Below are 25673 nucleotides of genomic sequence, written 5' to 3' on the forward strand. Positions count from 1 at the left end.
AGAGACAATGTTCTTAGGCTCTACTGAAGGAAACTTGATTTTCGAATGGTTTTCTTTCCATCTAAGAATGGTTCCTTTTTGTTGGTTGTTTTTTGTTTGGTTTGTCTTTTGGTTTTGGTTTGCTGGTTGTCTTTCCCCCATCATCTTTGGTAGCAGGTTAATAGAGAACTGTAATACACCACTACCCTCCAATCCAGGGTGATGAGAAGACAACCTTTGGCAGTTATTGCAAAAAGGAGGAATACAAAACTTGATCATGTCAGTTCTCCACTTGTAAGCAACACTATCCCTCGGGTATGCAGGGTAGATGTTGTTTCTTCTGACTGTTGCTACTGATCCTGGAGATGTTCAGTCATCACCAGAGCTGTTCTGACACAGAAATCTTTGCTCTTTTGTGAGTGGGTAGAGTTTTGAGAGTTTAATTATGCTGGTTCTGCATTTTGGTTTGAGTATAAATCAAGATTCTTTGAAATATGAATCTATTTTTTGCCTTGTGAATTTATTTTATATTGTCTTTCTAGCTAATATTCCTGTATTTAGCTGTAATTCCTAAAAGCTTTTCAAGATTAGGTGGGCTGGATGGCTAGAGCAATGGCTGGGATGGTGATCAGACATTTGCCATCTCAGCTAATGGGAGAGAAAGCTCAGTAAAGAATCAACAACTATGGCTTTCTCGTGGTGTAGCTTGAAAAGAATGTTCGTTGGCAGTTGTGCCAGCTTAAGCATCTGCTCTTTCATCCACTGGTGTATTCCACTGCATCTGTGCCAGTTAAAAATAGCTGGTAACAAAAAGGAGTGAAGTTAACATGGAGAGAATTCTGACCCGATTCACTCCACAGCCATGCACAGAGCTGTATGAGGCACAAGGATGTACAACGGTACCACTCTAACTTGGAGCCAGTGCTTCTGTCAGCAAAGATGCTCATCAAACTGACTGGAAAAAGAAAAGCAGTGTGTTACATTAGTCTAGTACAGAAAATAGATTGAAGGGCTTGTCTGGCATTTGGCCAAAGCATTACCCTATTAAAGCAAAGGTAATGAGGCAGATTTGGGGTCCAAGTATTCTCAGCTTAGTCACATTGGATGAGTGGAAGCATATAATCAGATAAATAGAGGTATGAATGTGCTGGCTTTTTGAGGCTTGTGAGCACTTCCAGGTCACTTCATCCACGCTGCTTCAGAAATCTATCTTTATCAAGGAGAAAGTCACTGAGACTCTGGAAAGACTTAGATTTTTATTAACACAGCAATCTAATAAAGACACTTCTGGTTTTTATCACTTCTGTGGGGAATTCACTAATAACTGCATCAGTGACATACCTCGAGGTTAAGGTTGCTGTGAAATGTGACAGCAAGGACAGGCATTTGTGTCTGAAAATGTGATGTGTGACACTTCTCTTCCAGAAGCATCTTTAAGGTCAGGCCTAGTTCTGGCTGTTTATTACCTCTGTGATAATGCCACAGCTCAACAACATGGGTCAATTTTTGTGGAAGAAGTTAAATGGCTTCATTTCCTATTACTCACACGCAGGTAATGAAGGCAGAACTATATTAAGTCACTTAATGTCACTTTAAGCGAGATGGAATATTATTACATCAAATTGTATAGATGCAGCAGTTTGATAATTTGTTATTAATATTGCTTGACACATCCCCTTACAAAACCTTCTCAGATGCTCTGAACTCTTAAATATTAATAATTTCAGCACAATTTTAGTCTTGGTGATATGTTTTTCTTGGAAAATTGCTGCCAAAAGAGCTTGTAATCATAGACACTGAGATAATGGGAAAGCCTTGGCCATGCACATGATGATGTAGTATACCCATTGGTTTTGTAGATAGAATTTGGCAGGCTGGTTTGTGTGTCAGACATGCACTCTTGGTGAAGAGGCTGTGATGTTTGCCTTTATTCAGTGGGTGTGTGTGTAATTCCTATGCTCAGGAACTTGCAATGGATATTTCTTGAGGATTGCATCCCTTTTAACAAAGGTGCTTGTGGCTGAGGAGGTCCTGTCATTGCAAGTGAGACTCTGACCTGTTCTGGGGATGGGAGAGGGACTGAGACTGGAAGCTCCCAGCTCCCTCCAGCTTGTGCTCTCATAGCACTGCTTCCCCCCGCTGGTACAGGCAAGGCAAAGCTGCCTACCTCACCTAGAGAAAACACAATAGGGACAGTGTGGAAAGAGGAAAGTATGTGACAACTGGGCATGGAAACTGGTGGTAAATGGAGTTGAAAATGTATGGGATTTTGCTGGTGGAGGGGAAATGGAATGTGATAAGAATTAGGGGGGTGAGATCATACTTATAACCAGGGCTACTGAGCCAGTGACAGGCTGGTGTGTGGGATGTAGCAGCAGGATGAGGATGGGAGAGGCTGGATGCTGGATCTTGAGTGTGTCTGTTCTCATATGGCCAATGAGGAACTATCAGGAGAGTAGGACAGGAGGAAGTGAAGTTAGATTGTGGACCTCAGCCAGTGGTGTGAAACAACTGGAACAGTTTGGTGAAGTTCAACCCACTTTGAAGCCTGGAACTCAGCCTTTTTGGGTGTCAGTTGGTCTTTGAGAAGCATTCATTCAAAGTGCTCATTCTGCACCAGTTCCTGTTCATGCAGATGATAGGTCTGTAAATGCAAGCAGCAAAAGTCTGCTTGCATTTGCATCTAAAACATCCATCTGTATCTGTGTGAATATTGCAGTGACGCAGAGGAAACTCATCTGGGAAGCAACATTTAAGCCCATAATACTTGCACAGCCAAGCATTTAAAGGTCACATAATGCCAGAATTCAGGGATTATTTTTCTCAAAATAATCTTAATTCTTTCTTTTTTGGGTGTTTGTGCATTCCTGCTCTAACTTGCAGTTTTAAATGTACTTTTTGTGTGAACTTTTGTAATCTAGCTACCTTATTGCTACAGATCAGGTTTGTAACAAGTAGGGTAGCTTAAAGATGCAAATACTATATGATAGTCTAGTTTCTAAATAGACTCCAAGCTTTAGGGAAGTTTAGGTCTGTAAAGCTCTCAGCTTGGTAGTCCAGAGTGTTTCCAGACACAGGGTTGTGTGGGTTTGAGGATCCCTTTCCCCAGGCACTCCTAACAGTGTTTTGGTTTTGCTTTTGTGCTTGTTTCCTCCTGAAAAGGCTTTAAGAACAAATAGCTGCTATCTGAGAGTCAGCCTAACATGAGCAGGGTCCTGAGGATTATACATTTTCTTTATTTGGATTGAATAATTCTTCAAAAGCTTTTAATGTCCTTGACAAAAAATACCCACCTGATGATTTTCATTGTTACAAGTTATGTAGGAATGGGAACAGATCCACTGTGCCTAAGTCCAATGAAGTAAATCAAAGGGGTTTGCGATAAAGAACACCCATGAACTGGTGTGTGTGTTCAATAGAATCATAGAATCATAAAATAGTTAGGATTGGAAAGGACCTCAAGATCATCTAGTTCCAACCCCCCTGCCATGGGCAGGGACACCTCACACTAAACCATATCACCCAAGGCTTCATCCAACCTGGTCTTGAACACTGCCAGGGATGGAGCATTCACAACCTCCCTGGGCAACCCATTCCAGTACCTCACCACCCTTACAGTGAAGAATTTCTTCCTTATATCCAATCTAAACCTCTGCTGTTTAAGTTTCAACCCATTACCCCTTGTCCTATCACTACAGTCCCTAATGAACAGTCCCTCCCCAGCATCCCTGTAGGCCCCCTTCAGATACTGGAAGGCTGCTAAGAGGTCTCCGATATATTCAAGCAGATCTGCACATGTAAGCTGAAGGTTGTGCTGCCTTCCCCAGTTAATTAGGTAATTTCCAGCACAGAACTTAGAGACTTCTTTTTGTCTCATAGTGAATAATTCATTTTCTGGACTTGCAAGCGCTTTGCCTGAGAACAGAAGCCACTGGTGGAACCAGGTGAGTTGTCTCAGGTGCAGTCCTGTTTATCTGGAAGGTCATGTCCGAGGTCCCTTCCAAAAACCAGCAAGAATCAATGTTTCTTTGCTTGTGATTCCAAACCTCCTTCTGCAGTCTGCTCTATTCCCATTCTCAAAGCGCAGTTTCTGGTTGTGTTTTACCCTTTCTCCCCCCTTCTTTGCAGTGTTTCCATCCTTTTCTTTCATCCTTGTCACCTGAGGCAGTTTCAGTACAATCAGTTTTCTCTTGAATTATTAGGTGACCCTGGTGTCTCACGCTCCTGAGATGCATACGCTGGTGCAGGCACGTTCCTGTTGTGCACTGTGGTCATATTAGACAGGATTCCTGCCCTCATGAACAAGCGCAGTCACTGTTTGCATTTATCTTCCCTGAAGGACACTGCAGCTCCAGTGGATTTCCTCCAGCATCCAGCAGGATGACATTTGAAAATGGATTTTGTCCCCTTTTTCCCTTTGATTTATTGATTTTCACATCTGCAAAACCAGATACGATTGTTGTATAGCTTTTATTAGTCAAATGAGACACATTAATAGGAATATTAATTTGCTCTTGTCAGACCAAAGTGTAATTATTCTGAACAAGCTGAGGTCATTCCCTTGGCTTTCAGGTTCTGTTCCTTAGATCCAGATCCCACCAACACTTACGTACGTACCTCAAATTTGCTGCTGTGTATAAGCCTTTTGATGAGCAATTTATAAGCCTTTTGTTAAGCAATTGTGATTTTAGTATTCTACATGCTTTTTATTTTAGTAGTTATTTTAATTAGGAAAGGTGTTAAGTACTTTCTCAGACCCTCACTCAAGGTGGGTTTGATTTCTTGCCCAACTGGCTATAAATGGACTCTTAACACTTCCTTGTAGAAGTCAGCAGTGATAAATGCATTTCCACTGAGCTGTTTTCATTCTCTTTCATCTTGTACCTAAAAGCAGAATGAGCAACGCTGCATTTTTAGAACGGAGCCTATCACTTTGCATACCCTCTTCTGTCAGAAGAATCCTCTCTTGAGAGCAGTCGTGCTTGTGACAAGCTGAACTGGCACAGACCTTTCCTGTCTGCCCTCCACGTAACCCCTCCATTTCACAGCCAGTGTTCTGCTCTTCTAGCCAGCTGCTGTATATTTTCCTCTGGGAATAATGATGTGGTATGAACAAAACCATCACTTGGTGAGGAATTTTTAGGGTAGATTATAAAACCAGTGTAGGCAACAGAGTTCCACTAAAATATATGGAAAAAGAAGCAAATAAATGTAGTATATGGAGAGATTTGTGAAAAATTGGAAATTAGACTTTTTAAACTTAAAATTACTTTTCTTTTGTGATGGATCACATTTGATAAAGTTATTGTCACCACATTTCCCCCTGTGAGACCTGCCCTGTCTTATATAATTTGACTTCCTGAAGAGCAGGCAACAACTTATGGTTTTCCTCCATTTATTCTTACAGTAATTTTCTATCAGTGTCTCTGTCTTGTGCTAGAGAGAAAGGGACAGACCTTAGCATAACATGGCAACTATGCTTATGCTTTCAATATAAAACAAACATGATGTTGTTTGACATCAATGAAAGGATTCATTTTGATTTCAGTGGGTCTTATTGCCTACAATACGTAGCATCACTTTGGTAATGCTGGCTCCGAGCTAACACTTATGTCTAATTTTAGCTAGCTCTACAGAGAGGTTTTTTATAATGTGTTGGTTTGCTTTGTTGTTTTAATGATTCTGTTTTCTTAATTATGCAGGTCTATAAATAAACCTCTTAGAGCTAACTGGCTTGTCTTTTCCTGCCCTTTCTCCCTACCTGATTTTTCTGCCTCCTCTTTTTCATCTCTCTCTGATTTAGGCAATTTACTGCATGCCTTATTTGCAAAAGCATCATTGGCAGTCGGTATACCACAGATGCTTGGTTTTCCTCTGCTCTTTGAACACAGGGATAAAGTTTTCCTGGTCCTAGTTTTTTACTTTAAAATGGAAAGGATCACAGAATCAACTAGGTTGGAAAAGATCCTTAAAATCAAGTCCAACTATTCCCTAGCACTGCCAAGACTACCACTAAACCCTATCACTGGGGACCTTGTCCACATGTTTTATGCATGCTTCCAGGGATTGTGACTCCACCACTGCCCTGGGCAGCCTGTTCCAATGCTTGACCACCCTCTCTGTGAAGAAATTGTTCCTAATATCCAATCTAAACCTCACCTGCAGCAACTTGAGGCTGTTACCTCTTGTCCTATCAGTTGTTACTTGGGGGAAGAGACTGATCCCATCTCGCTGCAGCCTCCTTTCAGGTAGCTATAGAGAGCTATAAGTTCCCCCTGAGCCTGAACACAGTATTCTAGGTGTGGATGGTCCCTGTCCTGGCCCTGTTGGCTAGGCTACTTCTGATACAGGTCAGGATGCTGTTGGCCTTCTTGGCTGCCTGGGCCAAGAGATGCACAAGAGACAATACAGCAGAGACAAATATAGCAGATCTCTCATCATGTTTCTTGCTAAGTCTCAGCTTTAAAATAAAGCAAACATGTTTAAACCTTTTTCCTTTAATTAATATACTGCAGTATGATGGCTATATGGGTTAGTTACAAACTGTACCCCAAAAATAGTAGGAATGTGCAGGATCAGAACTGCAAGCCTCTGTGTTTCCTGCCTGACACCAATACTGTATAACTTGGCACTAGTGGTTTTATTTACCTATCTATAAAGCAGAATTAATGCCAGTTAGTTGTTTGTATGTAAGTCTTACTTGTAAACAGAAATCATATTGAGAAAATTGCATAAAGAGCAATTTGAATGGCTTGAGGAAATAAATATTCCACTTGGCTTTGGTGAGTCAAAATGATCTTATTCCATGCTCTTTGTAATTGCATCTTTGATATTTTCATGCTAAAAGCAATTACAGCCACAATTATAAAGAATGAAACTACCCTTAGATAAATTCCTGCTTTGTAACACCTCACAGTCATCAAAAAACACTTTTACATTGTAAGAAAAGGAACAATGGAATATGATTCCTACCTCCTAGATAGACAGAAAAGCAATGAGCAATGGACATTTCTTTCTCTGTGTGTGTATTTATCAAACGCTGTCATGCTATGAGACAGCCTGGTCCTTTAATGATATATTTCTGTATTCTGTTGTCAACTGCCATACTGTTTGCACTATTAAGTAAATGCCTTCTAAAGATGCCCTGGGGAGCTATTACAGAGCAGTATGAATAATGCAAATTTCATATTTTGCTCTTGTCGTACATTCTCTCTGGCACAAAGGGACATTTAATACATCTGGCTACAGAGTTTGTATAGGATGTGATGTTAATTCGGTATTTTCTAAACCTTTCTGAATACTACAAATGCTTATTTGTGGCTAAGGTTTCTAATTACCTTTCTTAACTTCTGTTCAAAATAATTTAATATCTGGTATCAGTTTTAGTGACTTTTTATGATGACTTTCAGGCAAATAGTCACTAAAAGCAAACCTGAAACACAGGGTCTTGGAATTTGCTCTGGAATTGTTCTTGAGCAAGCAGGGAGCAGGAGTGTGTAATGGCTCAGAATTTCAAATGTTAAATCCAAACTGAAATACTCTTACACATAATTGTTCATCGAATCATTTAAAACCACAAAGAGATGCAGAGAAATAGTGTCCTGTTTGCAAACCATAGCAGAGAAAAGGCTTAGGTATTGGTTACAAAGAGACTGCTGATTTGAGTTAAAAAGAAACAAAACACCCAGCGAAACAAAACCAAGAAGCAAAATTAAACCAAACTATCTCATAATTATGGATAACAACATAACATGTGACATTTTACATCACTGACCTAGTTTTGGATGGGCTGTATGTCTAAGTGTCTATAAGGTGGTGATGGCTACATGCTAAATGATAATAGAGCACTGTAACGTAACTTAGGACAATCTGTTTACAGAGTAAATAACTGAGTAATTTTGGAAGGTAATTTCATTGAAGGAAACTGAAGTACATCCCCTTGTATTTCTGGAACAGAAGACAAATACATTGTTTTGTTTTATTCAGTTCTTGTGTCGTCACAATCCTTGTATCTCAACTGAACTATGTCGGCTTAACTGAAACTTAAAGTGGTAATAATCAGCATGCCAAATATGAGATATCAGATCTCTCTTTGTCAGATACTCTATTTAATAAACCTGAGAATAGAAAAGCATGGACAATATCAAGTATTGTCTACAGGATAGTTTTAAATTCCACATTTGCTGGCTTGCTTTCAGTTCCGCAGGATTCCTGCAATGTATTTCTGGTTTTCATTGCCATATTGTATCATCTGGTTACTTAAAAGGACCTCTGTGATTCAAAAAATGTTAAAATACCTACAGGTTTCTCTTTCAAAGATACTAAGGTGAATGATAGAATTACCAGTTTCCATTATAATAATCCAGGAAATTAAAACACAATTAACTTTGCTTTATTTCTGTTTTTATTGGGTCTGTGAGAACTTATAAACAGACAAACAAGAACAATATAATTCATATGCCTCTTGCTTTTCTTTATATCCATTGGCTTTTCTTAGTGCTTGCACAAACGTTTTCCCCTTAATTCAACCATAATGGTGATGTTCTCTGTATATAACACAATGTTTCTTGCATCATCGATTTTCATGGCAAAATGCAATAGTTCTCTGTTCATGAGTAAAATCGAATTATTAATCACAGGTTTTATAACAAAATCATTTGTATGTTATTGAGTTTCAGAAAGTTGAGAGTTTGACATAAATAAATATATTGGCACTGGGTGTAGCAGTTAGTGTAGGTAGTTACTGAGCCTCAAAACCACTCTCCTAATGAGTGGTATGATACAGTGGGCTACAGTGTGTGACTTTGAAGAGTCCTACAAGAGGAATACCAGGAAGAATGTGCTCCTAATCATATTCTTCCATAACCTAAATTTACAGTTGGGTCCTCATGACATTGGAAGAAAAAGGTTTTATTGCAATGGCACTCTCTGTGCTTCCTTGCTCTTCCTGTGTCTCCATAGTGAGCACCATGGAGGATAAAAGTTAGTGTTAAAACAAGGAGGGCCCCCAGGATGATCAGGGACTGGAGCACCTCCTGTATGAAGACAGGCTGAGAAAGTTGGGGCTGTTCAGCCTGCAGAAGAGAAGGCTGCATGGAGACCTCATAGCAGCCTTCCAGTATCTGAAGGGGGCCTACAGGGATGCTGGGGAGGGACTGTTCATTAGGGACTGTAGTGATAGGACAAGGGGTAATGGGTTGAAACTTAAACAGCAGAGGTTTAGATTGGATATAAGGAAGAAATTCTTTACTGTGAGGGTGCTGAGGCACTGGAATGGGTTGCCCAGGGAGGTTGTGAATGCTCCATCGCTGGTGATGTTCAAGGCCAGGTTGGACAGAGCCTTGGGTGGCATGGTTTAGTGTGAGGTGTCCCTGCCCATGGCAGGGGGGTTGGAACTGGATGATCTTAAGGTCCTTTCCAACCCGAACTGCTCTATGAAGTGTGTTGAAAATAATGCCAGTAATAGAAACTTTTCTCTTTAGCAGTATGCACTGAACTATGAAAGTTAAATTATACTTTTCACACATTTTTCCATAACAAATCCAAACAAGGAATTATATTTGCATTCCCAAGCAACTTGGAAACTCTGAATTGCAGGATTATTATTGTCCCTGTTCTCTGAATATGCATTGTTGGCTTTTTCAAACAGGCCTCGATGACTGCCTCCAACAATACATTAAAAACTTTGAAAGAGAAAAGATCAATGGCGAGCAGCTGCTGCACATCACTCATCAGGAGCTTGAGGAACTGGGAGTCACTCGGATTGGCCACCAAGAGCTCATTCTGGAAGCAGTTGATCTGCTCTGTGCATTGGTGAGTGATTTCTTGTATCACTTAATAATCTGTGTTTATGAATTTGCAAACCACAGTAGAAATAATATGGACTCCACTCCCCAGCAGTGTGCTTGTATGGACACAATAGCTTTGCTTGGACGTGTAGAGGCTGCTTTGAGCTGTAAAGAAGTTATATACATCCATTTTATGATTATGATGGTCTTTTGTTGCTCTTCCTCTGACTTGCTTGGTCTCGAGTTCAAATACTGTTGACTATCACTACTGGCATCCATATGGTTCTGTAATTATATGCCATATGCCCTCCTATTTCACTGACATTTGCTACACTATACTAAACCAAGTAGACCTGAGCGGTTTAACCATGCCAATATTCAAAAGGATGGTACTAAGGAGCCAGAAGGTAATGCTAATTAGACTGGAAGATTGTTTAAAACGAGCTTTGAGACAAGATTGGAATGGTAAAATTGACCTTATCTAAAGTGTAGATACATGTGTCAATCTGAAGTTTGGGGAGAGGGGTGTTTAGGAAAATATAAGCATTTGGAAGAACACTGGGGTTTATATATAACAGGTCATTAATTCACCCAGCTTCTTACCAAAGTATTTGATGTCAGAAAGTTCCTGTTTTCCTCTGTTATGTAATCCCTACCAGCGAATAAAATGCAATGTATTAACTTAATTCTAAAGGAAAACAAGCTTTATTTTATGTAGGTGAACAGTGAAAGGATATTGGAAATACAGAAATATAAAGTAATAAAACTACATATAGGTAAATTACATATAACATCCCCAGTGGTTTAATTCTTGATCAGTTCTGGTTTTGAACAAACTAGGTTATCCTCTGTGATTCTGGTCCAGTAAATTGTCTCCAACAGGGAAACTGGCACTTAATAGTAAAATAGAAAACAAGTGGGGAAGAATGCACTTGAGCTGAGCAGAAAGCATTATGAAGTACCTCTTATTATGCATATGCTTCATGCAAGTACCTCTAATTACAGAACATAATGGATGTAGCTTGAGATCCTCTCTTAAAACTAAGGTATATGTCAAACCAGAGACATGCCTTGGCCCTGATGCAGCTGTACCTGTGAACTGGGGCATACTGCGTAACCCAACAGACTTCTGTGTTTTGGAAACATTGAAAATGGAGCTGTAGAGTTTCCCCCCTGACACGCTATTTTCCACATGAAAGGAATGGTAACTACCCCACAGCGTTATGTTGTGTTATCTACAGAACAATGCAGTGCTGTGCCCTGACACTGGGGAGACATAGCAGACCCCAGAAGTTCCCTCTGGAAAACGAATGCCCCTCAGTGAAGTCTGCCCATTAGGAGGACCCTTGCTGGTTTTCCTTATTATTACTTTTCCTTCTTTAAACAAAGAAACTGTACCTCTTAAACACTGTCCCTGCTGCTGGTCAGCGCTGCAGTTCTCTTACTGTGCTGTCTCATGACCTTATTTCTTCTTTTAAAGCACGATGGGGATTTTCCAGCTCCTGGTATCATTTATTTAGCCTCCTGCATTTAAGTCCTTACCATTCCTTTCTCACTCAGTCTCTAAAATGCCTGTTTGGGGTTTTTTTCCTGCTTCTAAACTCTTATCTTCCTGCCCATTCCATATGCTTTCTGCTGAGTGAGTCTGCTGCCTGCGGCTCTGCTCTTGGGGGTATTCTCCTGCTTCTGACATTTCTGCCTTCCTTCTGTGCACATCATATTCTTCAGTTCTTGCAGCTTCTTACTGAGCCAGGATCACAAGTGAAAGTTTCACAAGATGAGGAATATATGTTTTTAATATGTAATAATTTGGAAAGGTTTTAATCTATGTAGCCAAAAAGCATCATGAAGAATTTATCTTAATTCTTTTAAATAATGACAGTAATTGAATGGTAGGAGATCTGATGCTGCCTTTGTTAATAACAGACATATATGTCTGAAAATTACAGTTGTATTCTTATTCTGTGCTAAATCTTGAAATATTAGTAGATTATTGCAGTAAAATATGAAGTCTGTTTGAGTGATCAGTGAAATTTGTTCATCACTGCAGTGGATTTTTAGTCTAAAAAGAAAACAGAAGAAAGACCCTACTTTTAAAAGTAATTAAAAAAGGAGGGGAGGGTTTAGGGGTATGCTTATGCCATGTAACAGGAACTAGCATATAAGGAATTATTTGAGTTGGAATGTCTTAAGGAATGCATCATTTTACCCCTGATTTTCTGAGTTACATTGTGAGCAAACTTAACACAGTTTGTGAGCAGCTAGAATACAGCCACAGTCAGTAGGATGTCAGTACCTTAATGTGTGTGTGTTTGTATCTATGGGGCAGAGTGTGAAGTGTATTTGTAGATTTGTATATAGACATACTTTAACATTTTTGTCATAGATTATTATGAAAACACGAGGGGTAACATCAATTCAGTCTAAAATTCCACATGTGGAGGGTTGGTAACAGCAGGAGCCATAGCTTGTTCTCTCCCTCCATCCCTCTGTTCGCCCCATGTGCTCCCAGCCCCATGCTGGCAGGACATCCATGATGCTGTGCACACTGTTTCCTTCCTGTCTGGATCACAGATAGCTGCACTCCTCGTTACATCAATACATGTCAGTACTACTTTGTGCTCTGCATATCACCCAATCATTGGGCCATGTCAGTGACCACTGATTTTTCTTTTCCATACATGGATTTCTTAATTGATTTCTGTTTGGCAATTGGCAGTGTCCAAGTTATATGACCTATTTCTCCCAGGCAGTACTAACAGGATGTTCCACTCCATCTTTGCTAAGGTTGTGTAACACATTAAACAGAGGCATCTCCAACGTACTGTAGAAATCTCTCAGGTAAGCTTAGGCTCAGTGGTGCATCAGGAATTGAGCTGCATGTTGGTCATGAGTTTAGCTGCAGAACAGCTTCAGGAAACCAAGAGAAATTTGGCTGTCTCATCTCAAGCTCTTGGAAGGCACTGAACATGGATGTTGTGATGCCATATTTTCCCTCCCAGTGGCTGGCCAGTCAGTGAGCATACCCACTGGCTTCTAGGGGTAGGTGTTTGATGGGGTTCCACATCAAAGAGCAATGCCTCTGCTTCTGTCTTAGTGATACAAGTCATTATGCAGCATATATGTTAACTAAATGCTGCCCTATAATGAGGGTTCTAAGAGCAAGAGAAAATGAAAAATAAAGGAGGCATCTCCTGTGTTTCTCTTCCCTGTCCTAAAGCACATATTAGTTAGACCCTCAGATGCAAATTACTAATGGCAGAAAGGTTTACTATTATGCATTTGCCCTCAATATGATTTTCTATCCCCTTTACACAAATAAACATGACCCACCAGTATTATGCCTTGTTTAATTGATTCAAACCACCATATTATTTCTGAATAATTCAAAAGAGAGAGTCCTATTACTATTACAGATGATAATATTTCTTTTGAGAGGAAGCTAAATTGAGAGCTTTCAGGAACTAAGCATTATATATGAGAGTTCTGCCTAGAGAAGATTCTACACCGGAGGAAGACGACCTACAGCAGGGAAAAAGGAAATGTAAGAAACATAAACAGGGGAAAAGGGATTTATTGGATCCCTCTGTGCATAACAGGAGTGGCAATGTGGTGATTTGGAAATAATGTTAAAATGTTGGAATAATCCAGGTTCTGAAAGGGTAAAATTAAGTGCAAAAGATGAGAGTATCTCCCACTGTAGGAGAGAAAATACTGATGCTTTCTTGGGATTGCTCAGGGGTGAATTTATGTGGGATGAAAGGAAAAGTCATAGGTGAGCCATGCTTTCAGCTTTGGTTCTTTGCCCATTCTAGGAAGACATTTTTGAGTAGGGTTTTAATTATGAAGAAAATTGGGAATGATGGCTGTGGTGGAAAAATCAAAGCTTAAACATTCTTCCCACTGTGGTCAGAAGCTGCTCTGCAGTTATGTATTTGAAGGGACCTAAATAACATTTATGGACTAAAAAGTGCAGGCCAGTTAGAACTTGGACTGTAATTGTATTAAAGCTGAAATACTAATCTGGATATGCATTGGAGGACGAGTTTCAGCTCTAAAACAGTAGTAGGGCCTGGGGAAAATAACTTTGATAAACAGTAAAATACATTGGACAGAAGCAAAAGGAGCACTTCTGATGTCAACAAAGGGTTGTTAAATCTGTGCAAGTAAATTTAATTCAATTAGGGCAGTATTGGAGTCAGGGTATTGTTAAAGCCTGCACGAATTAAAATACAAACAGTCTAGTAAAAAGGCTGATAATGAATGGGAGAAAGATGAATGCAAAACGAAAAGCATGCTCAGATATAGATTGTATCTAAAATAATTAAAAGTACTGTTAATTCATAGGCATGCAGCTAGCGAAATGTAGGCACTGTGCTGTGATAGCATTCAAGGAGAAATAAAGATTAGGGAATGTCTCTCTGCAGAAGCTGGCAATCCAAGCATGAGAGTTTTTCTGCTAGAAGGCACAATAAAGTCACCTGTGGGTCAACATGTTTATAACAACTGGCGTGAGCTTCATTTGCTTCCCTATTTGCTGTGTTTTTAAGCAACGAATGGAACACAGCTACCAAACAAACATGCTTTTTTGTTTGTTCATTTTCCTACCATTTTCTAAGGGATTTCTTTATTAGGCAGCTCTTTAACAAGATTGCACCAGGAATAGTGTTTTGTTGATCAGATGGAAAGCAGTTTGCAATAATTTGTTCTTAAGGATGCTATGCTGATGACGCAGCCAACCTTTCCCTGCTGTATCTGTATCTATTGATAAGGTTGTTTCTTCTGAATTAATACTACTTGTTAATGGCCATAACTACAAGGACCTTTCTTGAGATCCTTTTGATCTTTCATTTTGCTGATGTGCTTTTTGATTTATCAATACTGTGCATATATTAGGAAGTATTTTTTCTTACTTTACCCAATATGTAATCAAGTTTCATTTCTGAGTCATTCAATATCTCAGATTCTTATTTTTCCCTCACACTTTAAAGGTTATTCAAAGGTAAGGTTTCTAGAGTAAAATCCTCACTTTACATATATATTGATGCTTAAATAGATGGAAATAAATCTTTGAAATGGAATGCCATCTCTCTTAGTGAGAGATGAAGAGATAGTCCATCTCCTCAGTATAATGAGAAACCTGGCACATACATTATTTTTGTCTATGCAAACATATATGCATCCAGAGAACTTTATTAATCTCAATTGGGAAATGAGTTAAGTTTCAGCAGTCCAGTGCTATTTATTAGGCTATGCCAAACCTTGGAATTAATACTACTGAATGTGTCAGCTAATTATTCCATATATTAGAAAGGAAATGTCATCTTTTGCTTAGTCTAAGTAGATGCTTCACTCTTTTTTGGTCCTTCCAATCCCACAATTTGGTAAAATGAACTGTTTTAAGGATTGTCTGTTTTTACTCATTTTCAAGTCTGTTGCCAATTTTTGCATTTTAAAGAGTTTTTAAGGATGAGGATGCTGAAGGAAGATAAGTAAGTTTGTACAAACAGTTCTAGCAGCCTAAAGTGCTTGTGTTCACAGGTGTTTAGCACTCGTGCATAATAGGTTTGTCTTATTGGTAAGAAGTGAGAAATTCGAGGTCTGGCTAAGCTGCTATGCTGAAAAAGGAGAATCTCGGATGCAACTACAAGTTATTTGTAGGAGCTACCTGGTGCAAATGAAGTTCTCCTATTGCGAACTCATGTCGTGTTCCCTTACCAGATGTAAAGGCATCTGTGTGAGGTGATACAGTAGGGAACAAAGTAGAAGGTAACTTTTCTTGACGTCTTCTCAGTTTTCTCTTCAAACACCACTACCTCTACACCAGCTGCTCCATAGCAGTGCATGGTTTCCAAGACTAGAATTTGCACAGTAAGAACATTTTGTACTCTAACAGTACTATCAGTGTTTGTATCAATGTTTACTACATAAAATATTCAGAGGTACCAAAGCACAGGATTGTTTTGAAAGGAATTTAGAACCTAAGTGACTTGTGAGTTTGTGTTTTGTGTGTTAAGTTAGGCTGGGGCTCTTTTGAAAACTCTATACTATGTGTATTTGTCATTCTTGTCCAGCAACAGTGCCTCACAGTCAGGCCACAACCTCTGATGAAGGCACAGGACCCTCTGGTTATGTGATGTCTGCATATCAGACAGAGCCAAACACAGGTGGAAATGGTCCTGTGCGGGTATTCCAAAGTGTATGTGATCTGTTCTCATATGATGAGGTGTATGTACTGGAAATAAAAGAATGGAGGTTGGTTGCATTTTACTCAAATTTCAGCTACCTTCATAGAGCCCGAAAGGTCAGATAGACCACATCTAATTATTTTCCACAAGCAATGCATTCAGTCTGTATATTATCAGGCTATCAAACTTCAGATAAATTACTTCAGGCTATAAGTATTTCTGTATTTTTCCTGCTTAAGCCTGGTTTACATTTAAAAAAAGGAGAAACGTGTTCTATTCAAAGTGCTAAATCTGTTCCAAAGCTTGTAATTTTCTTCTGAAATGCATCTTTTAAGTAGCAGTGAGAATGAGGATCCTAATCCATTGCAGGCTAGGCTGGTGAATAGGCAACTACAGGCACTACTGCATGCTTCTGAAAATTAATGTACTTATTCCCATTTATAAATCTATAATACTATATCTATCAATATATAGTAATGGATTACTATAATCTGTAGCAATCCATTACTGTATCTTGTGTCTGGGTAAAACCAGTGGTATTCTATCAATGAATGAATGTTTAATTCCTTTTCATACTGTGAGCTACTGTCAGTTGCTGGTAGAGAACAGTGCATAATATGTACAATTAAATCGCATTGCTGCTTATTAGGTCAGTGTAGAAGGAGAAATTAGTGCAAATGAGTAGGTGCCATAATGATATGGCACCAAAAACCCCACATGTCCGATGCTGTAGATGAGGGCAAGAGGGAAATACTGGCTGAAGTCCAATCCAAATGGTGTTGGTATACATTGTAATTGGTGTATATTCTACCCCTGGTTTAGGGGGTGTTAATGGTACATTCATTTCTGACATCATTTGGATTCTTTTGAGGTTTACATCTGGAAGACAAGGGTTTTGTTTGTAATTCCAGCCCATCTGGATGTCCGGTTTCCTCAAGGCTGATGATAATGATCACAATTACTTCTAGGGATAAAGGAGTGGACATTTTCCCTGCACAGTGAAAAGCAAAACCTTCATGGTAACCTTCTGTTTTGCTTCAGAAGCAGCTGTCGGAACACTGCATGTTACAGTGTTGAGTGAATGTTTATTGCTTCTTTTGCTTTGATTTCTGTCCGTTTCAGAAAGCATCACTTATTGCCCATTGGTCTAGTTTGCCAAAACCAGCAAAAAGCAGGAAGGCTTTGTTTTCTTAACCTGTTCCCCTGCTGCCTTTCTCCAACACTCTGCATTGCTCTGTGTAAGCTCTCTTATATCCCAAGACACAGACTGGTCAAGGCTGGATACTTGACTTGACTGCAGCAATGTGGAGATACCCTGCAGTCTCCCCAGGACACTTACTTAGCCTTTGTGGGCTAATTAGAATTGACATACGATTAATTCATATGAATTCTTGCTTTCGCTAGAATTTCAATGTGAAGTGGATGGAATATCCTGCTAGTGACACATGTATACATTTTGCAATGGAAGACCCACATTTTCTTTTCTATCATCTTCTTCTTTCTACACAAAAATAATTAAGAAGAACTATTCTTGTAATGTTTTTGTCCTGTGTCATGATAAAGTATGGTGCCAGCTGTCTACACTGCTTTTGATAACATTATGATGTACTTGATTAAAGCCTTCCACAAAAAGGAATGGGTTGCCCAGGGAGGTTGTGAATGCTCCATCCCTGGCAGTGTTCAAGGCCAGGTTGGATGAAGCCTTGGGTGATATGGTTTAGTGTGAGGTGTCCCTGCCCATGGCAGGGGGGTTGGAATTGGATGATCTTAAGGTCCTTTCCAACCCTAACTATTCTATGATTCTATGAATCTTGTGAGGGGTTCTTGTCAATGCTACCACAAACATTAATCTCTGAGATAAAATAGCGCTTTACACTTTTCCTTTTCCATTTCTGGGTGATATTTGTGGGGGACTTTGAGGTAAGAATGCACTTATGTTTTCACAGAGCCTTGAAGAAAACAGGTATTTAATGTTTTGCAAGACTGTGAGCACAGGAATGAGAGCCAACCACTTGTGAGTTGACCACTGTGGAGGGAGAAAGCTCTAAGTTGTAAGTGTGAGGTTTGGTGCAAGTCAGGTTAAACTTTCTAGGTCTGGTCTTAAAATGACATTTATTATGTTATAATACTAGTAGCAATGCTGCCATACAAAAACACTTGCACAAAATGGTCAGCTCTTACTTTAAGAGTCCCTGCTTTTATACATAATGCTGTAGGCCACAGAATATAACGTCTCTAGCCAATGTGCTTTTCAGATAACAGTATTGCATTAAGTGGTGCTTAGCACTGAACAACTGTGTCTTCCTTTTGTGTCAAAGTGGGCATTGCTTTGGCATTTCATAGCGCTGTATAGCCAAAATGTCTGGATTCATGCAAATATATAAAGCAAAATTCCATATAGAGAAAATGGTATGAAAACTGGCTCAGATAACTGAATCTTGGCCAAGAGAGCGAGTGAAGTGAGTACACTTGTTTTGAGAACTATGGAAATGTCTCCGGTTTGGGACAGTGCAGAAACACTGGCCAAGTTTATATATGTAGTCAGACATGTTTTGGGATTTGGCTGGGGACTACATTTAAGGCTGGGGTGGGTTTGGGTTTTGTTTTCGTTTGGCAGATGCATTAAATTTTGGCACTGGTACCACTTCTGTGGTTGAATATAGTGTGGCTCTGGCTGTAGGAACTCATTGTTCTCCTGCTCTTTATTGGCTGACATAAAACATAATTACTGGTTGTTGATGCAAATCCATGTTAATTTACTGGGTTGAGACATCCACGTGTGCACTGACTTGTGAAAACCAAGTCTCATGTCAGTGGCTTAGATGGTCTTTATCCTTGTTTAGATTCTTCATGCACAAGAAGGGCAAAGCTAGCAGGAGCAAAGAAGTGCTGTTTCAATACCGGTAACTTCAGTTCTGTGTTCTGGTGTCTCGCATGCTATACATACTTTGTAGACTATTACAGATATATTCTTTATAGTGAATAATTTCACTGCTGAAACAATTTCACTGATGACTTCACATCATTGTTACAAAAAACACGGTTTGAAGTGGTTGGCCTGTTCTCATCATGAGTGCTCCATTCTGTAAAGCATAAAACCACAGATCTTGCAAAGTGTGCTGTGGTTTCACAAAAATGCCACTAAACCACCATCCTTTTGTGCAAGAGATAAGTTTTAAGTTCAGGAATCTCAGTGGTACCTGAATGGTACCTCTTCCATTCTTAACTATTATTACAAACACAAATAGGATGTCATGCAGTGTACATGGAAGGAAAGCATTGTTTTTCTGAAATCAGGACTTGTAGCAAGGAGGGATTTTGTGCTTTTTGTCAGAAACCAGCATATGGTTTTGGTGTACTGGTAGATAACAGCACTAAATTGGATACTCTTCCATTAAACAATATATAATTTAAATCCATTAGCCAGCTGAAATTGATAATCTTTACTTGGCATACTTCGTTAAAAGCCATTACCAAAGCTGTTTGAATTCCCATATATATTTAGGTGTGAGACCCATCCAAACACGAGTAGTTCTGAAAGCAGAGAGGAGGGGCTTTGTCACTGTGCTACCCATGTCTGCACCAGCTCATCCCTGCAGCGTGTCCAAGAAGGTTTGGGTGTTTTAGCCAGTCTCATTCAGGGGTGTATCCTACACCAGTGACTTGCTGGGAGAAAAGCACTTGGTCCTTGCAAAGAGGCATGAGCCATATGGTCAATGAGAGGTTCCTGTGGCCCCTGTGGCCAGCTATGAGGTGGCTTTCCCTGGCTCCTAGTGTGCAGGTTACATGGGGGCAAGGGAGGAAGGAGATGTGTTAAGCAGCAAAACAGGTGATTGAAATCAGCCCTTTTCAGTACCTCAATGAACACTTTGTTATTCCTTACACTGTGATTTTAAGTATCTGTGCATGACTCCTGGATTGCTAACATTGCTGTAACTTATGCTTGTGGTGTGCCAGCACTGAACACCTTAGAATTAGAGCAATGCAAGCAGTGAAAAACAGTTCATTGACTGAATCCACTTAATGGAATAATAATTCAGGCCTAGATAATTACATTAAATGTAGGGTCAAGGTATATTAAATTAATAGTACAGGGTTCTATTTTTGGAACAAAAAGGAAGACTAATGCACAGTATTGCAGGAAGAGATTAACTTGTCACCATGAAATGAATAAAGTATTATTCCACTAACATAAAAATTATGATTTTTTTTAATTACCCAAAAGGTCAGAAATTGTTGTGGTTTGTTCATGTGTTCAAAGTTTCAAACATGAAAGAAATTGTTGTCTCTGTAATGGTCCATGTGAAACACATCGGTAATTCTTAGTCTTTTAATCATAGAATCATAGAATAGTTAGGGTTGGAAAGAACCTTAAGATCATCCAGTTCTAACCCCCCTGCCATGAGCAGGGACAAACTACACTACTATTTAGATAGCATTTTAAATAATTAGGCATAAATGTTATTATGAACTTTAAAAATTAGCCTCTTTTTCCCAAGGCTGATTGTTTGTCACTGTCAAGGATTACATTTTATGTATTACTTGTGTTTCATCTGCAGATGCTTCTTTCTCCTGCAGAAAGCACTACTTATATTTTCTTTGGGATCATGATTTGAAATGTGCACTGAGTGATGCAATGCACGCTACATTGCCCTGGTAGCACGCACTATACCACAGCAATTCTCTGTGTGAAGGCATTGCTGAGAGTACATCACTGTAAGTTAGGAATGATGACATTTGCCCTATGAAAATTCACTTTCCTCATTTACAAGGAGCAGTTTCTGTCATATATTCCCAGTAAGTTATTTTTCACAGCGCTCTGTGTTACAATAGCAATCGCTATAAGCTGCCTGAATTCCTGAGTAATTATCTATGATCAGTTATTGTTATACATAGTCAGATGCATGCAAATATATATATGTATGCACATGAATATTCACGTAATTGTTGACAACTGTGAGCTGCTTGAGCAGCCTTCAGCAAATTCATGATAAAAATAAATGTACTTCTTTCATATTCTCATTAATGCCCATTCAGAAGAATCTGGTTGCTAATTTAATTTCTGTATGCTTCCCTCTGAGTTTTTATGAATATATGTAACATATTTTTCCTGAATGGATGCAGTTTTCACATGGAACTACCAGTTCTGCAAGAACCTAATCTAAATATCTGGCCTAAGTGAAATAAATGGTCAGTGTTGATATTTTATTTCCAGGAGACAAGCCCATCATTTATTCTCTGAATTATTCATTTGCTGCTGTTTCAAATTGGAATTTTCTGTTACATACATAAGCTCTTATTCTCCTTAATCTTGCATTTCTGCCTCATCATTCATTTTAAGAGGCACTTAAAAGATTGAGAAAATGAGACTTCCTACAAGGAGATGTTGGGTTTTACATACAACTAGGATTATTGTGAAATAAATAGTAAAGTTTAACTGGTCACAGGGTTCTAGTAACAAATAACAAAGGTTTGTAATTATTAAACAGTGTAAACCTTTGTTATTTGTTACATATATGGCTTCATTAGATCTTGCTGAGGATGCAGCACATGAATAAAGATCAGACTACTGGAAAGGTACAGTAAAAGGTTAGGACATTTTGTCCTTGCAATAAAGCCAGTGGAGTTCCCTGGACTAGCAACAAGTTTAAAGAAGGATTTGGGTGTATTTGCAGTATTTCTGAGAGACTTAAGTGTTGGCAGTCACTTGCAGCATGGCACACACTGGAAAGCAGCTATTGGAGGCATGGGAGCAACTAATGCAGGCGATATTTGGTAATCAGTTTTAAAGTTGGCAGAATAGCTTCTAATATGCTTTTGGAGGTAATATCTTCTAGTCACCCTTTGGTCTTGTTTACTTATCACGGTATCCCTAGTCAGTATATTCTGCATAGCTTGTTTTCATACACATATGGAAGAGGTCAAGCCATCACAGATGTCTGGCTAACATATGTTTTTTAACTGAATCCATATACGGATCAGTCCTTACTTAATACTGAAATAAAGTGATTGGAAACAATTTCTCTTGTCGTGAAGGAGCCACAAAATAGACTGACTTCCCTCATCCTCCTTGGTCTTGCTTCTGTGCATGTCAGAAAAGAAATGCTGCCACAGCTTTATTTTCCTACCGAAACATTTCCTTAGAGTTGACATTGAAGCTATTAAACATGCACAGATGTAAGTTTGACAGAGGACAAATGGTATAGGGATGATGTGATACATTCCTCATTTTATGTCAGTATACTTATGAGGAGGTTTTATTATCCCATGCTGCTGTAATATTAAGATTTAGCTCAAAAATGTAAGAGAAGATGAAATACATTTTGAACTGGAGACATTTTTTTAAATGCAAATTGACTGCCAGGGAATTTAGACCTAAACTCTTTGTGAAGATAGAGTTGAGCAAAAGATGTGCATTAGAAGTACAGTGGGAGAGCAGTTAGGAACAGCTCAGAGGGATGCTGCTGAAGTTCCATCAAGAAGTAGTTAAAAGCATTCTCTTTCAGATAAGCTGAAGTACTGTTTTAAGCATAGGTTAGGATCAGTCTGGTTAGGATTAGCCTGACAGAAATACTTGTATATTCTATTTGTTTAACATTGTAGAACACTTTCAAATCCCTGTGCTGTTTTTAATGAATTTAATTTTCTCCTATCTTTTTATGTTTTAGATACTTGTACCATAGTAATATATTCTCGCTCTCTCTCTCCAGAGATAGATATGTATACATACATAAACAGAAACATTAAGATGTTCCAGTTTATTCAAGCTTACCTAATGAGAGTATTTGGATATTACACAATATAAGTCACGTTGACTTCATTAGGATTAAACAGACCAAGAAAGGCTTTACACAGTTTGTTCAGAGATCTGTAGCAAGAGCTGCAGTGTAAAAGCTACTTGGAAAATGTTTAGTCAGGAGATACAAACACTGGTTAATTCTTGATCATCTTGACTATTTCACAATAGAAAGCATCATACAGTGCAGATTTAACTTGGATCAAGCCTTGTCATAATCAGTGACCCTTCTGAGATCCATTAACAACAAACCTGCACACTATGTCTGAGTCTTCTCTTGATCACCTTCAAGGTCCAGTCTCTTCATGTATTCTTCATGTTTTCAGAGAGGTATCTGCAGGGATATAACCTCATCTTCTGCCTTTCTCTAACTCTGTTCCTCTTACCAGCTGTCCAGTCATTTGACACTTAAACATAAACTTAATGATTGATTTAGATACCATATTCTGAAAGAACCTGTTTCAGAGGCTGGTCTACAGTCTTTTTGAGTCCGATTGTTAAAGGAAAGACTCTAATGTATTTCTAATTCTTATCTGAGATCAGAAACTGAAACACGGGGATCAGAAGCACATCTTTTTCAATAAAATACTTTTAAAGGCACCTTAATTATGCTCGATGATATTTATATATATCAATTACAATGGAAATGCTAAAGCTTCTTCTGGAAGTAAAAGATATAATGCAGGTGTTGAGTTTTTAAAGAAGGTAATCTTAACACTATCTACTTACTGTGTCTATTTACAAGGTAATAGGAAGGCACAGGAAGTGCTTAGAAGCACTGCGACAAGTTCCAAATTATAGACTCGGGAGAGAAGAACAAGTTGTGACACCATTTGCTTCTGGAAGGTGGGATAATTATAATGGAAGGGAGCCCAAGGGGGAGGAAAGCTGCACATAGGAAAGACTTGAGCTGTTTCAGATAAGACACTCTAATTTGTATTATGATGTTGTATATTTGCATAGTATTACCATAGTTATTAATAAATTGCAGACTTGCATTTTTATGAAATCTCATTGTATTCTGTGTATATAATCTCGGTTATAATACTGCAGTTTAACTGTTTTAATACAGTGATAAGCAAATGTTATTAAAAGTAGTGAGAGGGATGGGGTTTTTTATTATGGTTTTTATTATGTAGCATTGCTAATTTACTGATTTAGAACAAGAAGAGCTTTTAAAGTAAAAGCTGGAAGAAATTTGGGTACTGTTGTGCTTGAACTGCAGTCCCCAGCTGTTAGGATAAAATGTATTATCTTCATACATTTGTAGTTTGCAGAACAACAGGAGCTGGGATTTTATGTATCTTTAAAATCTCATAAATTATTGAGTATTTCAGCTTAAGTAGCACATATACAGAAAAGCCTTCTATTTTTTAAGGCAGAGAAAAGCAAGTTTATTTAGTAAATAAGGCTTCTCTTGTCATTTGAGAAATTCATCTTAGTTAATATCAAAGCAGGTATAATTCTGAGTGTTACAATACTTTTGGTGTGCAGTACAGCATCTCTTTGCTATAAGGTAACTGGAATGACCACTACAGTAGTAATTCCACTGGACAGTTACTACAGACAGGTAAGTTAAACTGCACAGAAGTGAGGATTTGTGATAGGACACAGGGACATTCAGTCACATTGGGTTCAGTTACCTCTCATTCAGAGGCCCCATTACTCTGCTCACAGAGTAGGTGGTTATGATGAACATGACCCTGTTAAAACCCTACAGTGCAGTGACAAGCCTGACACTGTATGACCTACATCTAACATGGAGTTTCCTTAATAAAACTTACTCCATTTCTTTGATTTGATACCAATCTAGCACTTACAGACTTCAGATAAATACTTAGAGTGGGTCACATTCTGTGGAACCAAAGTTTAATGCATACTTTTGATTTAGGATTTTCAATTGTATACTAAAATGTGTTTCCTTGTTCAGATAATTTCAAACAAGAATTTCAGGTTTAAGTTGTATCATAGACATATTACCACAAAATTTTAACTGATCTTCCTGATGAAATCACAGAAGTGTTCAGAGACAAGAATAAGGTTTCTGCTGTGTTTGCCATTAGGCTCTTAGCCTTTAAAAACATACCTCCAGAGAGGAAAATGAAGACAGAAAATGCATTCTGATTGTTCTTGTTCTATTTATGTGTCAGAACTATTTAGGCTTAAATCACAGTCTATAATTATTTTACGTTTTTGCTTTTATTAAATAGGCTGTTTGTTTGGTTTTATTCAGTCAGTGCTAAATGACTACATGCTATCGCAAGCACCATAACTTTAATTGCAAAGATAAGACCTTAGCAGGAGCAGCATACACAGCAAGGCAGACAGCAGGGAGTTGTGGGATCCCATCTGGCATGTCATGTTTTCCCGAAGGAGATTCTAAAAGCCCAGAGCTGCCTTAGGGAATTCTGTTTCCTTGTCATCTCAGAGCCCTGTGCTCAACTGTGCCCCCCAGGGAGACTGGTGGGAGAGGTCTTATGGTGTCCTACCAGGGCTGTAACTGGGACCAGCAGGGCTGGCAGGCAAGCAGGAACTGGGCAGAGCATCCCCGAGGAGCTGCATCTGATGTAGGAAGTCCACAATAACTTAAAGTCAATTCTTGAATAATCTGGGAACAGGTCAAAGAACACTGCATAGTGGGAGAGATGTTCCTGAAGATGGAGCTTTTAAATTGACCTCCTAATCCTGCTCATTGTACAGTGGTGCTGGCACTCAGGAAGAGCGTATGGGAGAAGCCTGCTGTGCCAAGCACGGTTGTGTGTTAAGGCAGGCTGATGATGGGGGCAAAGGTGGAGCTGCCGCATGGGTTTGTTAATGGTCCTGAGCTCACATTTGAAACTGAGACCTGCAGTGGTGGCTACCACAGTTGAACTGGGCTCATAAACTGTGGGGTTTCCTTATGCCTGTACATGAAACACAAAA

At 39.0% G+C, this 25673-nt stretch overlaps 1 protein-coding gene across 1 annotated transcript in view; it reads left to right on the plus strand.

Annotated features, from left to right (window-relative positions):
• LOC101877319 (connector enhancer of kinase suppressor of ras 2-like) overlaps positions 1–25673 on the plus strand; it is a 182540-nt gene that overhangs the window by 51485 nt on the left and 105382 nt on the right. Inside the window, exon 2 of the mRNA XM_034064033.1 lies at positions 9629–9792. Coding sequence (XP_033919924.1) covers positions 9629–9792 — 164 coding nt within the window. The remainder of the gene's footprint in view (positions 1–9628; positions 9793–25673) is intronic.

The sequence above is a fragment of the Melopsittacus undulatus genome, chromosome 6 (genome assembly GCF_012275295.1).
Source record: "Melopsittacus undulatus isolate bMelUnd1 chromosome 6, bMelUnd1.mat.Z, whole genome shotgun sequence".
In the NCBI taxonomy this organism is placed as follows: domain Eukaryota; kingdom Metazoa; phylum Chordata; class Aves; order Psittaciformes; family Psittaculidae; genus Melopsittacus; species Melopsittacus undulatus.